The sequence below is a fragment of the Crinia signifera genome, chromosome 11, assembly GCF_055691185.1.
Source record: "Crinia signifera chromosome 11, ASM5569118v1, whole genome shotgun sequence".
Classification (NCBI taxonomy): domain Eukaryota; kingdom Metazoa; phylum Chordata; class Amphibia; order Anura; family Myobatrachidae; genus Crinia; species Crinia signifera.
The window spans coordinates 113,550,717-113,571,893 of record NC_139227.1 but is presented as its reverse complement, the minus strand read 5'-3'; the positions used below and the strand labels follow the sequence as shown (position 1 = coordinate 113,571,893).

General features: G+C 44.6%; 1 protein-coding gene across 3 annotated transcripts in view; it reads left to right on the top strand.

The window, feature by feature from the left end:
- Positions 1–21,177, top strand: part of CCDC73 (coiled-coil domain containing 73) — a 94,436-nt gene that overhangs the window by 60,531 nt on the left and 12,728 nt on the right. For all 3 annotated transcript variants that reach the window (XM_083164303.1, XM_083164304.1, XM_083164305.1), the window contains 6 exons: positions 673–732; positions 6,869–6,973; positions 9,548–9,658; positions 11,796–11,921; positions 15,256–15,436; positions 18,258–19,598. In XM_083164303.1, coding sequence (XP_083020429.1) covers positions 673–732; positions 6,869–6,973; positions 9,548–9,658; positions 11,796–11,921; positions 15,256–15,436; positions 18,258–19,598 — 1,924 coding nt within the window. The remainder of the gene's footprint in view (positions 1–672; positions 733–6,868; positions 6,974–9,547; positions 9,659–11,795; positions 11,922–15,255; positions 15,437–18,257; positions 19,599–21,177) is intronic.

Here is a 21,177-nt window from a genome sequence, read left to right as displayed (position 1 = left end):
GGCCCCCCTTCTCCGTAGCCTTGTGCGCAGTGGTGCGGCCGTGCGGCCCCCTCCCCGTACCCTTGTGTGGAGTGGTAGTGGTGCGTGCTGGCGGCCCCGCCCCCTCCCCTGTACCATGTATGCGGCCGCAGCAACATCACCACTCCACCCTGTCACTTAGCTGGGGCGGAAGTCGGCCTGCCTGAGGCTGAGCAAGCCAGCCAGCCTGCCAACAGTGTCACTGTGGGACAGTGATGAAGAGCCGGGAGACAGTCCACGCGCAAACTAAGATCCAGGATCTGAGTGGGAGGCGCTGCAGCGGTAGACGGTGAGATCTGTGAAATCCTCTCTCTCCCTAACATTCTTTCTTTATCTGACACTTCTTTCTCTTTTTCTCATTCATTCATTCTCTCACTCTCTCTCTCTGTCTCTCTCTCTCGGTGCGGAGGGGGGCACAAACTTTTATCATGCCTCCGGGCTGCATGGACTAACTTACGCCACTGCACACTACACGTGTCCCAGTAAGACTGCTAATACCAGGATTACATTACAGTAGTTGGGTGATGCCTCAGCGATATCTGTAATAGGAGGGGAGATATCTATCACATTAATAGCGATACATTTTTAAAATATGAAATGCATTGTTTTTATGATCCAGTGTAGAATCATTCAAGATCTTTTATCATTTGGCAGGAAACAGAAATAAACAAAATGCTCGCGGAAGTAAATTTAACTTTGAAAGTGGAGAAACAGGTAAAAATGATACATTTGCTGGCAGTGTTACATGTGTGTGATGTCATATGGCAATCTACTGTGTGCATTTGTACCACTCTTTCACCGATACCAATTAATGCATCCATGAAGAGTTGTGTAAAAGTTTACATTTATGTTTAATTGTAGCTTTGTCCCCAACATGGCTAATTTATATTCATTTATAACTAGATTGTTTCACCTTTTATATAATAGTTTTCACCAAGAATAACATTATTATTGTTCAGTCTAGTTCAGTTACTTTTTGATGAGCTGTCTCTCAGTAGCATATTTAAATAAATGGAATTGTTTAGGAAGTTTGTATGTGAAAGAGGTCGGAATGGTAAACAATCACCAATCAAAATCACAGTAGATCCTTATTTTCTCTCGTTGTTATTTACATAGGCGGGGGGGGGGGGGGGGTCCTGGTTGCCCGGAACCCCCCTCCTTTTGACAAGTGCCTTAAATAATGACAACAATAGCACTGGTATATAATATGATCAGTAGAGCTGCCACCACTTCATGCAGTGTAAGGGACAGAGCGGAGCTGCTGCACATGCCCAGTGTACCAGCTTGTTCTACCACATTTACAGTATGTGTGGATCTGAGCCCTCAACCATCGCAATGGACCAGAGAGCAGCTGCCAGGAGGAAGAGACAGGAGCCTTACCATGAAGTGGGAGATTGTGAACTTATACTGCTTTCACATTGCAGAAATGGGTATTGACCCTGTATTCTTAAATGGGACTTTAAAACGGGTCTGAGCCTTGAGACCTTTCACATTGCAGGTGAAAACCGTTTAAAAAATCATTTAATACCATTCAAACAGTCAACACGTTTAACCCCCAAGGGACACGTTTCAAGCCATTGAAATAGAGCTGTTCAAACTGCCAAAAAAACGGCTTTAAAACGTGTAGGACTCTGCTTTTTAACCGTGTTGAAATACCGGTTAACTTTAACCGGTAAATCAACTCTGGCACTTTCACATTGCAGCCTTAAACGTTTTAAAATGGAAAAAAAACGGCAATATACCGTTTTAAAAGTGCGATGTGAAAGGGGTATTAGAAAGTGTAGCACTGGTTCTGTTATGTTTGTGTATTTATTATGATATGTTTAACCTTTTCCTGACCACTTATTTAAATGTTTGAAACAGCCTATACTATAGACCAGGCCTGGCCAACCTGTGGCTCTCCAGATGTTGTCAAACTACAAATCCCATCATGCCTTGCCACAGGTTTGCTATAAGGGAGTGTTAAAACTGGCAAGGCATGCTGGGATTTGTAGTTTCACAACATCTGGAGAGCCACAGGTTGGCCTGTCCTGCTATAGACCATCTGGTGGGATTTAAGGGTCATAATGCCCCTAGGCACCAGATTTTTTGCCACCCCCACCTATTATAGGGAGGAAGATAAAAGAATAAAAAGAGTGAGTGGGACAGAGAGAGAGAGAGAGAGAGAGAGAGAGAGAGATGAGAATGAGAGAGGTGAGGACATAGGAGAGTTAGCCAGGGCAAGTATAAATCGACACTCACCACGACACAGGGCTTGGACACAAATCTGGCATATGGGGAGAATAAGTTACCCATGCGTCCCCATACATCAGCTTATATCTCAGATGGGGTAATGGGTGGTTCTTTGTACCCTGAAACCCCTTCCCCTCTCTAACATTCTCTGTCCTGTAGGGGGTTCTCCACTCCTCTGCCACGTCGACTCCCTTGGTCACGGAGGGCTTTATTGCTGCTGTGCCCAATCAACCTGCGGCACCACTGCTATCATCCCAGCTGCAGTTCTGCCACACGATGAGCTTCTGCATTAGCTCCAGCTGGCCTCCTCTTACTGTAGAGATGCAGGGAACAAGAGGAGGAGCAGCTACTCTCACATTGCTGAAGCAGAACCGGGGTACAGCTTCTGGGTACAGACACCGCTACACATAACTCTACGGTGGCTGGCCCCATTAGTTATGGGGCAGGGGGAGATTTCATAAAATAAATAGTACTATAGTATGAGGGATAGAAAGGGCAGAAAAAGAAAAAAAAAAGAAAAAGGAAATGGTTAAAACAATGTTTGCAGCTCTTCAAAGCAAAGTGAAAAGTCAGTGTGGTGTGATTAGGGCTATGCTTTCCCTACCTCTTAATGGGTTTCAAGCGGTCTGGGGCAAGGAAAGCGGCCGGGAATGAAGGATGGCTGTCTGCTACCTCTGCTGCTAGATGTTACTGTGCGCGGACAGTGCAGCCGCCGGTGGGGTGTAAAAGTGCTAGAGCTAGAGCGCTGCCCTCTGTGTTGTGGGAGAAGGTGATGAAGGAGGTACAGCTTGGACGCATGGTTGGTCCCTTTGCCACGCCCCCTTTGGCGAACTTGGTCATATCGCCGGTGGGGGTGGTGCCGAAGAAGGTCCCTGGGAAATTCCGACTCATCCAACATCTCTCTTACCCAACGGGGCTCTCTGTTAATGACGCCATTCCTGCCGAGCGTTGCTCAGTGACATAAGTCGTTTGATGATGCTTTGGCGATGGTCCGGTCGTTTGGACGGGGGCTCTCATGGCTAAGGTGGATTTGGAGTCGGCTTTCCGCTTGCTCCCGCTGCATCCCGATGCTTTTAGGTACATGGGCTTCCGCATAGGTGACGAGTATTTCATCGACAAGTGCTTGCCGATGGGGTGTTCAGTATCCTGTGCATTTTTTGAGAAGTTCAGTACCTTCTTGCATTGGTGCGTGGAGCAGTCCTCGGGGGAGAGCGGGCTCGCTCACTACCTCGATGACTTCTTATGTGTCGGTCCGGCCAACTCTGACCGTTGTGTTCGCCTGCTGTCCTCCTTGCAGTCCCCTTTTCCACCAATTCGGGGTGCCTATTGCCGATGACAAGACTGAGGGCCCGGTTACCTGCTTGTCTTTTCTGGGGATCCAGATCAATACGGTAGAGGGTCTTTTAAGCTTGCCGGCCGACAAAGTTGCTAAGTTGCGTGAGACAGTCGAGCTGTGTAGGTCCAGGAATAAGATCACCCTGCGACAGGCTCAATCGATTTTGGGACAGCTGAACTTCGCTTGCAAGGTTATCCCCATGGGGAGGTTGTTTTGCAGGAAGTTTGAGAGGGCCACTGCCGGGGTTAGCAAGCCTCACCACCTCATTCGCCTGTCCGCCGAGGCTAGGCGTGACCTGGCCGTGTGGGCTTCCTTTTTAGAGGAGTTCAATGGGGTGCGCATCTGGCTGGCTCCCGCAGTGGCTAACAGTGAGCTGCAGCTGTTCACGGATGCTTCAGGTTCGGTGGGGTTTCGCTGTTTTCTGGCCGGTCACTGGTGACTGGTTTGAAAGGGGTCTCACTAAGGACCTGTTGTTGCTGGAGCTTTTTCCTATTATGGTTTCAATGGAAATCTGGGGCTCAGGCTTGGCAAATAGGAGTTTAGTGTTCTGGTGTGACAACTTTCGTGCTGTGCATGCGATTAACCATCAGAAGGCCAGGTCCCTGTTAGTTTTACGTCTGTTGGCGCAGCTTTCACTGCAGTGCTTGCGGCATAATATCCTGTTTAGGGCTCGCCACGTCCCTGGTGTTGAGAATGAAGTCGCCGATTCCCTCTCCCGTTTCCAATGGCAACGTTTTCGGGAGCTTGTTCCTCAGGCTGATGATGTCGGGGTGCCCTGCCCCTCTTATGTTTGGCAGGTGATCGGGTCGGACTGGAGGGGTTAGCAGAATCTTCATTGGCCCCTGCCACCCTTAGGAACTATCGGGCGGCCTGGACAGAATGGGAAGCGTTCGCGGGAGGGGCAGCTTAGTCAGGTAGGCGTGGGCAGCGTCTTTTGCTGTCCTTTTTATGGTCATTGTATTGCACGGGTAGATCCAGGGCAGTGGCTGCGCGCTATTTGGCTGGGATAGCCTTTTTTGCTAAGCTCAAAGGTTTGCCTGACTGTACGAAGTGTTTCCTGGTGGTTAAAGCTATGAAGGGCTGGGCACGCTTGTCTCCGGTTAGCCCTGACTGTCGTAGGCCCATCGATGCGTCACTGCTCCCGTCTTTATTGAATGCAGTAGGTCATTGCGCGGACTCCGCTTTTGAGTCTCTTTTGTTTAGGTTAGCCTTTTCCATGGCGTTTCATGGGGCTTTTAGGATTTCTGAGTTAGTTTCCCCAGGTAAATCCCGCGAGGCAGTGCTTTTAGTATCAGATATTCGTTTAGATGCGGGGGCGTTGTGGTTCAGAATTAGGCGGTCTAAAACTGACCAGTCAGCTAGAGGCAGGTGGTCTTCAGTGACACCAGTTGTCCCGGTTTCCATTTGCCCAGTGGCTTTAGCATCCCTGTATGCGGAGGTCAGGCCTGCCCTGGATGGCTCCTAGCTATTGCATTATAATGGGTCTCCATTGACGGTTTACCAGTTTCGATGGATGCTGAGGCGCTGCCTCGAACGATTGGGCCTTTCACCGAAGGAGTTTGGTACTCATTCCTTTCGGATTGGGGCTGTTACCTCGGCCGCAGCTGCTGGCTGGCCAGTTAATGACATCAAGGCGTTAGGCAGGTGGCGCTCTGCGAGCTATAGGAAGTATATTAGGCCTCACCTCCTGCCCTGAAAGGTGCTTGTGCTTGTATGTCATGGCTATGCTTGTATGTTATGCCTGCCTGTGCCTGAATGCTCATTCTGTTCCCCTGCCCTATGTCCTTCCTACTCGGGGGCTATCTACGCTCTGCCATTAGGCCAGCGTCCGGAGTTTTTTCGCTTTTTGCCTGACCTGACGGACTGAATCTGGCCCTCTAATTTGGTTATAGTTAATTATAGTCCCTCAGCAGGTCCAGTCGTTTTCCTCCGGCCGAGTACACCCGTCATTCCTTTACCTTTCAATACCCTTACCTCCCTTGTTTGTCTCTTTCCCATTGTATCCCAGTATGGCTCCAATTGTGATTGGAGCATGTCTTATGGCACCTTAATTATTGTGCCTCAATTATGTATATATATACAAAATGTTCTTTTTCTTTTGGCAGATCCTCCTAATATGTAATAAGGCCTCACCGAGAATTCAATCTAATCCCCTCTTTTTTATATCTTCCTCAGGTCTGGGAACCGATAGGCAAAGGGTCTGGGTAGTCGGCCATTCCTTTGTATACTGGGCAGCTAGGTCAGTCTCTGCAGGTGAAGGTCCAGCCTGTGCCTGCTCCCGGGTGGTTAGGTGGTTAGGTGTTCGGGGTATGTCTTGGAAGGACCTGCGGGCATTCCTGATGGTGAATGCCCGCCGCTACGGGTTGCCTGAAGTTTTGGCTATACATCTGGGTGGCAATGACCTCGGGAAAATGTCCCAATTAGAGCTGCGGCACCTGATCTTAGATGATTTTGCTGCCATTAAATCAGCTTGGCCGTCTTGCACCATTGTTTGATCCTATGTGATTCCTAGGCTTGCTTGGAGGGGTGCTAGGGACCCCAGGGCGATTGATGAAGCTCGGAAAAAGCTTAATGCGGCCGTTGCTCGTTGGGTGCTGGAGAATGGGGGGGCTGTGGTTCCTCATGCCATGATAAGATTTGGGCGTCAGCACCTATTTAGGCCGGATGGGGTTCACCTGGCGGGTGAGGGTTTGTTTCTGTTTCTGGAGGGTCTGCTAGGTGTGTTAGATTTAGTTGCCTAGATGGTGGCGGGGCGGGGGGTATTTTATTTAAATCCCCCGCTTTGGCGGGAAAGAACGGCAGTTTTAATCAATTAGCTCACACCACAGGTTTTGTGGGCGTTTTTATGGCTTGTTTGCGGTGCACTCACCTCTCATTGGCTTAGGCCTTTTCGCTGTATCACCCGTGTCGGGGACAGCGTCCCCACCCGGCTGGGTAGTCAATGTGCGGGTAGAGTTGGATACCGCTTGTATTTTGAGTTAGGCCAGTTACGTCAGAATTGGGGTGGAGTTACATTTGTGGACCTTCTTCCTTGGCCACCATTAATTAATTAATTAAATCAAATTAATTAAATCAAATCAATTCAAACAAATAAATTAGCTTAAAAGTTGCTACAAATAAATCAGTTAACAATTTCTGCCAAACCTATGTCTCCGAGTCTTTATTTCAGGTTTAGTTATGTTAAGTTTACATATGATATGACATGCTTAAGGTACACATGAGATGTTGGAATGTTTATAATTGACAATAAATTTAATTATTTTGTTTTCATTATTTTACTAGGAGGGCGTGAGAACTTTAAGCAATATGCTTACAATAGTACAGCGACACAATGAGACCATCATACGTACGGAAAACCAACTGTCAGCCGTCAAGGAGGATTACAAGGTGACGGAACGTATCCGCAATGTAACACGTTACTAGAGTTATTTGTGGAAGTTATTATACTAGCAAGAGTCTGGGCTTGATTCAATACCGCTCGCTAAAAAGTGGTCATTCGCTGCTTAGTACATCCCCTCGCATGCTGACGAAGGGGAGAGAAATAATTTGATGGTCGCGACCATCGAATGATTTCTCTGCCCTTCAGAAATAAAATAGGGCGGACACCGATGACTGTTCTTTCCATCGGTGTCCATCGTAGACGGGGCGGCGTTGTCATGTGAAGTCAGCCGCTTGCCCCCAGCAGGCATAGTCCAGATTGGCGTTGGGGAATGATTGGTGTTTTCATGGGGACACCTTCCTCCCCATCCCGCGTAAATGCTTCAGCGAGTGTGATGCTAGCCGAAGGCACTTGCACGTGTGCATAATCGTGCATACGCATTCGTAGTCCCCAAAACATCAGAGTTTTTGCTTCATTGCGAATGAAGCCGTATCACCCCCTCTGTGCACACTGATTTAAAGTATGTGTTTTGTAAATATGTCAATTGCACTAATGTAGTGCGGTCTATAGCTGCCCAGTGTCAGGAGGCTGATTATGTGGTTTATAAACAAGAAAATACTACGGGGGAATTCAACTAGCGGCAAGTCCCATCTTTACGATAAAAGCAGGGTTTTTATTGCAACCCGCAAAAAGCCGCTATTCAATTGTCCACGGAAAATGACTGGTGATAATTCTCCATAGGTTCGCCGCAAAATTCTTTTCACCACCTCCTGACCAGGTGATAAGTTGGGGAAAATCCCTATGTTAAGGTAAAAATGTTGAGAATTTTTTTTAGAACGCGTAAGGGCATCAGTGAATGATTAGGCACTTTTATTTTTAATTGGCCAATAATGTCAAAGCGTAAAATTATGGAATATGGGGTATAAAGTCTTGGACCGGTATATTGGGGTCCTTTATGAGTTGGGCAAGAGTTTACAGGCTTGCAGGTAGTAGTAATCTTGTTTTTGGTTGGTTGTTTGGGGCCTACAATGAACCAAATGCATACTTATACCCATTTTTATGTTCCACCTATTTATTTTGAGCACTTATTTTGCGGAAAAATACTTGTTTTTTAAAAAAATTTCACTTTAAAAACAAAACAAAAAACAAACATTTAACAGCCATTTGACCCAGTTTTAGCACACCAAATACTTTTATGATGACTACTAATAAATTTCTATACTTTTATCATGTATTAATTTATTTTTTGGGGGTACTGGATAGACTTCATCATTTTCACCTGCACTTTTCACTTTTTTGGAGTTCACATCGTATAGTGTGTACGCACTGTCACTAATGATGCACGCTCCCATGCTACAATCTCCGTCATCTGTACATGCAAGACAATGGAGGACATCGCAACCATGGCCCCTGCTCCGTTGTTGCTGGCATCGGCAAGTGTTTCTCGCCTCATTGTCACTGGCAACACACATCGCTTAGTGTGTCCCCAGCATTATAGTCCACTCTGAATAATACTAACATTTCCGTTTACCATAATATTATGATGCATTGCTGTTTGCGTCAAGCAATATTAATTATTCTGTTCTATGGAGCAGATTAAAAATCAGTTTAAGAATGCCATCTTTATTCTCAAAAGAACTCCACTAAAAACTGTTTTAGCTCAAGAAATGTCCCCGACAATTTGTAGTGAAGGGCTGAAGTGGAGAGGATTTTAGTTACATTTTATAATTTCATCCTTGACTAGTCGCTCTGATGTGAATCCAAAAAAAGGACTCATAAATATAATTGATCCAGTGTTTCACACATTGACAGCCATTGTCTGTTTGAGCGGTGTTTACATCTTGTTAAGAGTTTGGAATCGGTTCACTGTCATGGAAGCAGATCCTTTTATCCTCAGAGCTGAGAGAGAAAATATGATTAAAGTCAAAATTCCAGAGAAACCTGAAATGTGTGTGAACTGTTACTGTTGATTCATACAGAATTACCTCCATTTATCAACATGACAGCAAAGCCAGTGTTGAGTAAACGCAGGAATAGTCTTCTCCTTTTGGCAGCGTTAAAACCATCGCTCGGCAAACACTTCTGAAGTGTCTACATGTTTTAGGATATAAATGTGCATATTATACATGATCATGGATGTTTCATTAAGTAGACCGCTCCTGCGGCCATTAGGATTTGCTTTCCATTAATAAGTACACCGAAATAATTTCAGTTATTACCTATTTCTTTATATTATGCATTTTCATTATTGCCCGGTGCTACATTTCGGTTTTGCCTTAGTTTTATATTACGTTGTTTTTTTTTCTTCAAGCGCATTAAAACTCATGCAGTGAATCTGAGTAATGGCAAGTGTTTTTATATCCTTTTATTGCCATTTCTTCTCTCTAAACTCCCACTGTTTCCTGTTAGCTAAACTATAAGTACCTTTCTGTTAATTTATGAAAATTATTGTTGAGAGCGCATTATCACTGATCTGTGTGGCACTTCCAGCATGTTAGAAACAAAGGTCCAAGCTACATAAAACACATCAAAATTCATTAATGTGGTATTGATTATTTTTTGGATAATTAATTTTATTGCAGACCCTTGAAAGAGATAATGAGCTCCAGAGGGCAAAGGCAACAGAAAATGAAGAAAAGTTCCTGGCTCTGCAGAGCGAGCATGAAATCGCGCTGGGAACGTGGAAAAAACAGGTTGAACAGCTCTTTGTGGATTTTGTGCTTCATTGGAGTCTGTTAGTAAGGGCATTATTCTGGTCGATGCGGTCCGTTCTAATTCTTTCGGAGGGCGCATTTTAGCCGTCTGCGCATGCGTAGGCAACGCTATGCGCATGTGCCACGCATGGTCTCCGTACTCGTTCTCACTAATACCGTACAGAAATGTCCAATTGACTCGGGAAATATGGGCGTTTTTGGGCGTCATTCGGACTTACACAAGGGCGTGGTTTAAAAGTGGGAAAAACTGGGCGTAAATATGGGCGTACACGAGGGAGTGCACGAACTCTGGTAGGCGTGCATTCGGACAGCACACCGACTGCAAACGAACCAACACGCATGAAATATGCGGTCTTCATAAGCAAGTTTCACTTTGCGGAGACCACTTGTTCATGTGCTAGGCATTCGGTTCGCCCAATTAGTACGCCCGCACCTGAAACACTGTCAGCTGAACACAATACAATCCACTCCTCTACTCATTACTCATTAATTACACTCTTTTCATTGCTTCAATTGGAAGCATTGCTGCCTAAATGGACCATTACTTAAAGACACAAAGATAACCTAAAACACCACTGCATGTTTGCTATTTGTGTAATGTGTTTAAGTATCAAATAGGATTTAATTGATTACAATTACAAACAAACCCTTTTTTTATGAGGTAGCCTAATTGCATAAGTGTGTCATGTGACAGATTTATGAGTTCAGATAATAGTCGTGAGTTTTGCGGAAATACACCGCATCGGTGCGTACGGGCAGCTTCCCGTCCGTTCAGACGCTGTAAGACCGTGCAGAATCTTTGTGTGGCCACCGCACACGCACGGTTTGGATGTTGTCTGAAAACACACCCTCTACTTAGAGAGCGAGTCTGTCCGAATGCGGAGGACCTGTGGGCGTTTGTTCTTGCAATGTCCGCACAGCGTGGCGTGCGGTCCACTCCGAAAGAATTCGGAAAGTTCCGCACCAACCAGAATAACCTCCTAAATATCAGAAACATTCCGGGGTCATTTTGTAAGAAAACGTGTTTTTAAAAAGGCTTTTTTTTTTAAGTAACGGTTTTCATAGAAAAGGTCTCACACATTACTCACACACTGGCCTTTATTCAGATCTGAGCTCAGTACAAATTTGTTCGTAAAATGGGCAAAACCATGTGCACTGCAGGTGGGGCAGATGTAACATGTGGAGAGAAAGTTACATTTGTGTGAGTTATTTTGTTTCTGTGCAGGGTAAATACTGGCTGCATTATGTTTACACTGCAATTTAGATTTCAGTTTCAACACACCCCACCCAAATCTAACTCTCTCTGCACATGTTACATCTGCCCCACCTGCAGTGAACATTGTTTTATGAACAAATTTGTACTGAGCTCAGATCTGAATAAGGCCCATAGTCCGATAATGTGTATGCAATTGTGAAATAGTTTTAGATTGCTCCATAGGGCGTCGCTTTTCATGTATGGGCGGCAGCTTCACTCGCTGACGTTGGCAGCTCCATAGACTAGAGAACTGAAAATGTACCCCAAATATGACATGTTGCCCATAACAACCAATGAGATTCTAGAAATTATCTTCGAAAAAGCGCTAGATAGATGATAAGCAGAATCTTGTTGCCATGAGCAACATCTTCCCGCACTTTAGTAATTATAACCACTTTTGTCAATAAGATTCAGAGTAACCCAAATCTACAATGTTTTTCACATTCTAAAAATGGATTTGTCTAACACCCTAATAGCAAATTCTGTACTTACATATAGAGATAACATTAGCCATCCCCAGTTTTAAGATGATTTTAGCCATAGCTGGCTGAATAAATCCAAAGCAAGGAATTGTAACTGTATAAATCAAATTCTAGAGATATCCAAGCAGGTCTTAAGGTGTGTACTCATCTGGATCTCATGCAGATTGTATGGGTTTTATCCCTTGCGATCCAGATGCGATCTCGATGCGCGCTCCCGTATCGCAGCCAGAAAGTCTTGGCTGCATAGACTATATAGTGCAGATCTGCACTATACAGTCTCAATTGTATGCAGATAGTCTAAATTGTAATCTCATCTGGATCTCATGCAGATTGTACAAGTGTGTACACAACTGTATTGTCTTTGTTACTGTGCTCGCAGAAAGAAACATTTGCTATCCAGTACGATACAATTAAAAGAGAATTACACTCTATAAAGGAGGCGTATGGACACCGGCAGGACTGCAACAGGGAGTTTTTGGATAATGAACCACAAACTATGATCCAGGTAAGAACAAATAATATATCCATAATTCAAAGTGGGCAATATATGTACATATCCAGATAGGTGTAAGCAGTGGCGTAAGTTCATCCCAGTTGCCCGGAAGCAAGACAAATATTGGTGATGTGATGTTCCCTCGGAAAGCGGGAGTGTTGGAAGGTATGATACACACACACACACACACACACACACACACACACACACAATGGTCCTTATTCTGGTTCACTCGCAAAGGCAAATTCCATCTCAAATGGACAAAACCATATGCACTGCAGGTGGGGCAGATGTAACTTGGGCAGAGAGTTAGATTTGGGTGTTATTTTGTTTCTGTGCAGGGTAAATACTGACTGCTTTATTCTTACACTGCAATATAGATCTCACTTTGAAGTAAAACACCCAAATCTAATTCTCTCTGCACATGTTACATCTGCCCCACCTGCAGTGCACATGGTTTTGTCCATTTGAGAAGGAAATTGCCTTTGCGAGTGAACCGGAATAAGGGCCAATATACATGCATACACACAATATACACACATAGAACATACATACAAGAACACACCATACAGCACTTACGAAGAATGGACAGTAGGAGATACCTGAGTGCTGGAGGCCGTGGGAGCCACATGCTCAGAAGCTTCCCCTGCTGGTGTCTCCATGGTTCTGCTCAGGGGTACGGTACAGTGGTATGGAAGTCAAAGTGATGGGTTGTTTTATGTTTTCTTAGCCCATCAGGCCATAACCTGCACATGCATTTTAAAGAATAGTTTTTCTTTTATTTAAACATGTGTACTAAATAAACCAGGCACTGAGGGGTATGAAGCTTGGAGCAGTGCTATCTATCCCCATACAGAACCTCATGTGCAAGTTGATAATGGGGGTTATTTTGGTTCACTCTTTCTGACAAAATCCTTCTTAGATGGACAAAACCATGTGCACTGCAGGGGGGCAGATGTAACTTGTGCAGAGATAATTAGATATGGGTGAGTTATTTTGTTTCTGTGCAGGGTAAATACTGACTGCTTTATTCTTACACTGCAATATAGATCTCACTTTGAAGTAAAACCCCACCCAAATCTAATTCTGTCTGCACAAGTAACATCTGCCCCACCTGCAGTGCACATGGTTTTGTCCATCTAAGAAGGAATTTGTCAGAAAGAGTGAACCAAAATAACCCCCAATGCTCCAGCCAATCAGCTCCAATATGTAAATTGTCAGTTATGAGTTGATTGGCTGGAGGATTATCCCCTTGCACATAACATTCTTTATGGGGATAGATAGCGCTTCTCCAGGCGTCATACATTTACTTGTGTGCCTATAGGTCATTCTTTATGGTCTGTCACGTATATTAGGCTTTTCATGTCCTGCCACTGTGATTCCTGGATAATATGGTCTCCTGCGATCTTCTGGGAATAGGGATAAACCAATGAAGAGAGATCCTTTTATTTTAGCTACATATGTGTTAAAACTTAAAGTAAAAAAAAATAAAAATAAAGTATAAAGTATGCTCATTACATTATATTATATTCAGCATTGTTATTTTGTTTCTTTGTAAACGAATACTCATTATATCTGCATCGATATCGGCGGTGACACTAATAGATATTTATAAATGGATCTCCCAACAGAGGCAGAGCTACCGTTGTTGCAGCAGGTGCATTGCACTGGGGCCCCCTAAGGACTAAGGGGCCCACTACTGCCACCCACTGTTGTGTGACATGTTGTGAACTTGGGTTGGAGTAGAGGACGAGGGACCAAATGATATTTCTGCACCTAGGCCAACCACTCACTAGGTCCCATAGATAGAAGGCTGCAGTCCCTTGTAGTGTGCGCACCAGGACTGCAATGCCAGGACCCCTGTAATGTCTATTGCAGTATTTGTGTTTGTGACGTTAAACAAATGCTGGTATTAACCCTTCCCCTAGTGTACAAGTGTGCATCTGAGAATGCCAGGATGGCAATACCCACTTAAAGCGTCTGTAGATGTTAACAGCACCATCAAAACTTGCACCTACGCCATGCTATATGTGTATTCTCTATCAGAGTATGGTGTCCTATATAATAGTTCAAGCGTCTGAGTTTGCAAACAGTTCTGTGACACACCCACAACACACTCATATGACAGTACCACCCAGGAACACGGATAAATTTCCAGTATATCTGAGACACAGGGGGTAAAATGTAATAGGATGAGAGATTCAGAAAGTGAGAGATTTGCTAAGAAATCTCCAGTTTTTTATTTTTTTCAGGTCAGGACCTGGGTAGAAATCCCAGAATGCTCATCCAGGGATATTCTTTCAAGACCCATTCACACTGAGCTAAATCCTGGGTTAATGCACGTTCATGTGCAAAAACCCGGGATTTTATTGTAAGTGTGAAAGGCGTATAAATCTCTAATTTTTTGAATCTCTCTCTCATCCTATTAAATTTCCCCCACTGTGTCTCAGGCGCAGCTGCAACTCTATGGGTACAGATCACTAATCTAAGAAGCTGCAGTTGACTGATAGCCAAGATAGCCAGTGTCCAGACAGAAAGAGGAAACACCCTGCGCACATTTGTGAATGAATTGCGAATGGATCGCTTATCACCATCTATTCGCAAATCCCAGAAAGTCGAAGAACATCGAAGAGTACTTGCCGTCTGTAAAAAGTCTGAGTAAGTCTGAGGCCTCCACTCACCTGCTACTGAGACAGTGGTCAGTGCTGACGTCAGGGACCCTCCTCAAAAATTCCTGCGTTTGTTCTGACGCACCCAGAAAAGGACAGGTTTCCAGCTTCCTGCCAGGCAAACTGCGGCTACATTGTGTTTATAATCCATACTCATTTTCAGTCGCTATTTTCCCACAGTTTTTCTATAAATGCTCCATTTGCAAATCCTCTAATTAGAGATCTACAGTATGCTGAATTCGATCCTCTGCACGATGGATGCGCTGTGCAAATTTTTAGCTTTACCTTGATATCGGCATTGGGGATATTCAATCTGGCGGCGGTTCCCTATTCAATGCTGTCTTCCCCAACAGCATTGAACAGGGAACATTGCAGAACGTGCCCGACTTCACAAGCAGTGGAGCACGTTATGCCGGGAATTGGCGAGCTCCCGACCGCAGCTCGCCGATTTCCTGCCGCTTCTCGCGGCCATGCCCCCTTCTTGGCGCTCGTCAGGCAGGACATTGAATCCCGCCTGCAAAATCCCTGTGGAGCCGGCCGAGAATGGGACAGGGTAACGGCTGTTGGGCCAGCCCGACAGTCGTGACCCTACATTGAATACCCCCCATTGTGTGCAATCTTTTTGTAATGAAAATTATGTACTGAATTGTTCTTTATTGTATGCATTTTTCTTAAAGGCACAAGAGCATGCACCTAATATGTATATTAAAGATTGTGGGACAGAATGCAGCGGACCGGCGTATAAAACACAGAGCGATCCTGTAGACAACACAAAAAGTTTCAACATGGATGACTGTAATGCAACTAGTGAGACGATACTGAGAAGGAACGAGAGCAATTTGGAATGTGTTTGTAAAGGTCAGTGAGATTGATGGTCCAACGCTCTTATTGTACCTACTGTATAATATGTTTCCTGTGCGCAATTCTTTCATTTTTCATTTATATGTTTACTAAAAATACTATACTTTAATTACAGTACATTAATGCAGTAACCTAAATTACGAGGGAGTACCCCAAAGAAACTGGGATTAATTTATAAAAAAAATTGTTTACTTATTTGTACATTTTGAAACGTCAGTCACCTTCAAATTCCTCTCCAATTGAATCAATACATTTGTCCAAAGGGTTTTTCCGTTGCTCAAAACTATTTCTTAACTCATCATTGTTGATGCCTTTGGCCGGTTTCACACACTCCGGCTCCTGCCGGACGGTGAAATCCCGCAAGGCCAGGGTGCCGTGCTGCACACATTAGTTGTGGATGGACACTATTGTGTCCATTCACACGGGACGGCAACGGCCCGGCCGCACGGCTGCAGCCGGATCCCGCCACTGGAAGGGACGGCTGCCGGGCTGTGGCCATCCCCTCCATGATAAACTACTGTGTGCGGCTGGCCGTGCGGGATTTCACCGTCCGGCAGGAGCCGGAGTGTGTGAAACCGGCCTTTTAGTACTTTTGTCGGTTTCTGTTTCACCTCCTCAATCTAAGCAAAACATTTTTCTTTAAGGTCTCTTTTTTTTTATTAAGTGTTTTTTATTGCGTTTTCCAAACCAGTAAGAAACATACAAATTCCCGACAGAGACAGAAAGAACAAATAGCGTATAGTAATGAGCAATATTTTTGAATGTACATAGGATAATATATGAATATAGAAAAATTTGACAGTACTGGTACCCTTTACCACTTAAGGGGTTATTCTGGTTCACTCCTTCTGGCAAATTCCTTCTCAAATGGACAAAACCATGTGCACTGCAGGTGGGGCAGATGTAACATGTGCAGAGAGAATTAGTGAAAATACCCATGTCGACCTCGCGACCTGTCGACCCAAAGTCATGTTGACAGTTTCACCTGTACATTCTATATGTCGGTATTTTGACCATGTCGGGATTTTAAATATCGGGATTTTGTCCTTGTCGGTATTTTAAATGTCGGGATTTTGTCCTTGTCTGTATTATGACCCATTCAGGATTTTGACCGTCGGGATTTTGACTGCATCCCGTCTAAAGGTTTCTCCCAGATATCCTTTATCCACCCCACCTATCCTTAATATAGACTCAGAGGAGGACGGGGAGTGTGTGGAAGACATGTCTTGGGATCAGAGGGAAGAGATTGAATCCTCTGTTCTTGGTGTTGATGATTTAATTTTGGCTGTAAAACAGGCATTGAATTTATCTGAGGTGGATAAACCTCCCCAACAGGGAGTGTTCCAGAGACAGCGCAGGGACGCAGTCCCTTTTCCTTCTGATGAAGGCATGCAGGAATTGTTGGGAGGGGCGTGGAAAACACCTGATAAGAGACTCCTTATGCCCAAGAGGTTTTTAAGCCTGTACCCCATGCCGGAAGAGCATGTAAAATTGTGGAAAAGGTCCCACTGGTAGATGCCCCGGTCGCTAGGCTGTCTAAAACTACTGCTTTGCCTGTGCAAGGGGGTGCTGCATTTAAAGACCCGGTAGATGAAAGTTGGAGGGTTGTTTAAAGGCGGTGTTTGAAGGTGTTGGGTTTACTCTCAGACCCATTATTGCTTCTGCCTGGGTCTCCAAGGCCATGATGGCATGGGCAAATTCCCTGTGTGCTTTATTGCAGCCGGATTCAGAAGCGTTTGCCTTGGCTGAAAAGCTAACGGCGGCGGTGGAATACACCTGTGAGGCTGGAGATGAGGAGTCAAAATTGCTTCTAAGGTGTCAGCCATTTCTGCTGTGTTTATTCCGGGAAACCGGAATGTGGAAGCGGATTTTCTCAGCAGAGCGGATCTCCTGGAGGGAGAATGGGCGTTACACCCAGAAGTGTTCCAGGAAATTGTGGCTCTTTGGGGACTCCCAGAAGTGGACTTAATGGCATCCAGACACAATTGTCAGGTATCCAGGTTCTGTGCGAGGACCAGGGATCCTTTGGCTTGGGAGGTGGATGCCATAAAAATGCTTAACACTCTCAATGCACTGTGGCAAGGTGAGTTGTCATGATGGAAGAAACATCTGTTTGCCACAAATCAGGATGTTTTTTCCTCAAATCGTGGCACAACTTTTTCAAAACTTCCAAATAAAAACTTCGGATGAACAATTATCGTCTCATTTTCCTCAGTCAAAGGACGTCCAGAACGGGGTTGATTGTCAATTGACATTTTACCTCTTTGAAACAGGAGAATCATTCGTAAACTTGTGTTCTACTCATGGAGGTTTTGGAGCATAACAACAGTTCCTGCCGCATTTCTTAAAAGGAAACAAAACTTTACAGCAGCCCGTTGTATTTGTAAATCATCCATCACAAAAACAGATGAAAAATCACTGGAGTCAATCACTACCATGACCTGCATCGTCGGCGGCATACTGACTGAAAGATTTCACAAACATTCACCTAATATATACTATATACCAGGGTTGGGGAACCTTCGGCCCTCCAGCTGTTGTTAAACTACACATCCCAGCATGCCCTGCAACAGTTTTTGTATGGCCAAATAGCAAAACTGTAGCAGGGCATGCTGGGATGTGCAGTTCAACAACAGCTGGAGGGCCGAAGGTTCCCCATCCCTGCTATATACTATATATAAAAAATAATGCAACACTGACAATTTTAGGGCATCTTACAATCTGATTTTTTTCTCATGTATACATAGATAATATAACATATACATTATTTGAGTCTTTGCTTTAATGTAATATAATGGTTGTTTTTTTTTCAACTCAGATACGAACAGCCTTCCAAATGTTTATAACATGACAGATAAGGCACGTCTTATTGATGAGCAGGAGAACGAGTGCAGCCATACAAAGAACAAAGACAACTTAGCAACTGTTAAACAAAGTGCGGAAGAGTGCTGCGATGGGATGTGCACTGCAGAGATCCCAGCTGACACTGCATGTTTGATGGATGGTGCAGAATATAATGACAGAGCAGCCGAATGCAGCAATCCTATGCAGACACAAGTCATAGTGGAATCCTTAAAGATGCTGCCAGACAATAATAAACCACTGACTGTCTACAGTAAAGATGCAAGTCAGCAGACAGACTCCAGCCATCGGAAATCTGGGGATGGTACAGGTGAAGCAGTTTATATTCTAATTGATAAGGTGGACACCACGGAGAATGGCAATTGTGTCTTAGTAAATGAAATAACCACACAAGAACCCCAACTGTTTCCTGAAACTACAGAACAACAACTTGATGGGCAGTGTGCAGATAGAGAGGACTCCCCAGCTGGAACCGGCATCAGCTGCACCCCTGGGGGTTTAAGTAGTCATTCTCCTGTTTTGAACTTGGGCTTATCAGAGTTAAGCGCAAGTTCTCTCCTAACTGATCAAAATAAGACTAGAACAGACCCTTTGCAGCCAACATCAGAGAATGCTGGTGGAGAATGTGCAGGCTCGACTCTGTCTATACAAATTGAGAGAGATGACCACAAGTCATTTGTATTTGAAGATGCTAAGATGCGTAGCTTCAACAATACCCAAATACAAGAAACAGAGAGTAAAGGGATAGGCCAAGAACCACGTTCAACTACTAGTTCAGCATTAATTCATCTTTCCAGCTTTCAAGTACCTGTGAACAATGTGTCCTTAGTTTTGGATCCTAAAGATGACAATTCTCACTCATTACAACAGACTGAGAACATAGTTGCCTTGAAAGTTCATTTACTTGAAGATTTCGAAGATTGTTGTCCACCAATGGATGGAAAGGGAGCAACCATGGTGAAATCAAGGACAAGCGACACAAAATTGAAGGAAGATTTGCAGGCTGCCAAGTTAGAGCAAGTTGGAGACCCGGTATATGTGGTTAAAGAAAATGCGGCTGTTAGCTGTCCAGGTCAAGAAGATAGCTCCAAACCACATGAGGAGACATCTTACATAACACCAGCCAGGTTGCCTGAGAAGGGGGGTGCAAACACATGTGGCACCTTGGCAAAATTATTTTCTTTGCCAGGAACAAATCCATGGACTAGGTCATCTATAAACATCTCATGCAGCAAACAGAGCAACTGTACTTCCCCTATAGTGTCAAGTCAAGAGATGTCCACAAAAGACGACCGTGGTGAGTTATCATATATATATAGCCTTCACATTTATACCGAAAGGCTATGTTATCCATGTAATGATCTTTTCAGGATTAAAATAAATGAGCTGAAGGAGTTCTACCTCATTAACAACTTTACTATAACGTTACTGTGCAGCACCTACAATGTTAGCGGGGGTGGCGCATGCCGCTGGTGCTGAAAGTGACGAGAGGAACCAGCAACAGTGCTGATGGGTGGGGCTGTAGTAGGCAGTTACGTTGTCTATGACCACACAAATGCAGGAGGAAATGGATCAATCCTTCCAAAGCGCAAAAGTTGAAGTCTTGCCCATCCAATCAGATTCTCGCTATTATTTATTTTGTAGCATACATTCGGGAAAAGTCTCATGAGTTAGTCTGATTTGATCACTGTCGTTACTTTAATTTTATGCTAGCCCCTTCCTTTTTTATTAGCTGCATGTGGGAGGGTCATAGTGGGATGTGGGAGGGTCATAGTGGGATGTGGGAGGGTCATAGTGGGATGTGGGATGGTCATAGTGGTACGTGGGATGGTCAAGTACATGAGATGGTCCGAGTGGTACATGGGATGGTCAGAGTGGCAGGTGGGATGGTCAGAGTGGAATGTGGGATGGTCAGAGTGGAATGTGGGATGGTCAGAGTGGAATGTGGGATGGTCAGAGTGGTATGTGGGATGGTCAGAGTGGTACGTGGGATGGTCTGAGTGGAATGTGGGATGGTCAGAGTGGTATGTGGGATGGTCAGAGTGGTACGTGGGATGGTCAGAGTGTCCAAACAATATGGCATATGGTGTTGGTGTTGGCCACAAATTTGGGGCACTGGGGCATCCTAAAGTAATGTTGGTGGTCTATTGTGTAAGCTACAATATAAAATATTGTAACTACAATAAGTATCTAAGTTTACAATTCAACTAAATAGTGTGCTTAAATAGAAATCATGCAAGTAAAATAATAAAAAAGAACACATGCAGCAAGCACACCTTTACTAGAACACATGCAGCAAGCGCACCTTTACTAGAACACATGCAGCAAGCGCACCTTTACTAGAACACATGCAGCAAGCACACCTTTACTAGAACACCTGCAGCAAGCGCACCTTTACTAGAACACATGCAGCAAGCACACCTTTACTAGAACACATGCAGCAAGCGCACCTTTACTAGAACACATGCAGCAAGCGCACCTTTACTAGAACACATGCAGCAAGCGCACCTTTACTAGAACACATGCAGCAAGCGCACCTTTACTAGAACACATGCAGCAAGCGCACCTTTACTAGAACACATGCAGCAAGCGCACCTTTACTAGAACACATGCAGCAAGCGCACCTTTACTAGAACACATGCAGCAAGCGCGCCTTTACTAGAACACATGCAGCAAGCGCACCTTTACTAGAACACCTGCAGCAAGCACACCTTTACTAGAACACCTGCAGCAAGCACACCTTTACTAGAACACATGCAGCAAGCACACCTTTACTAGAACACCTGCAGCAAGCACACCTTTACTAGAACACCTGCAGCAAGCACACCTTTACTAGAACACCGGCAGCAAGCACACCTTTACTAGAACACCTGCAG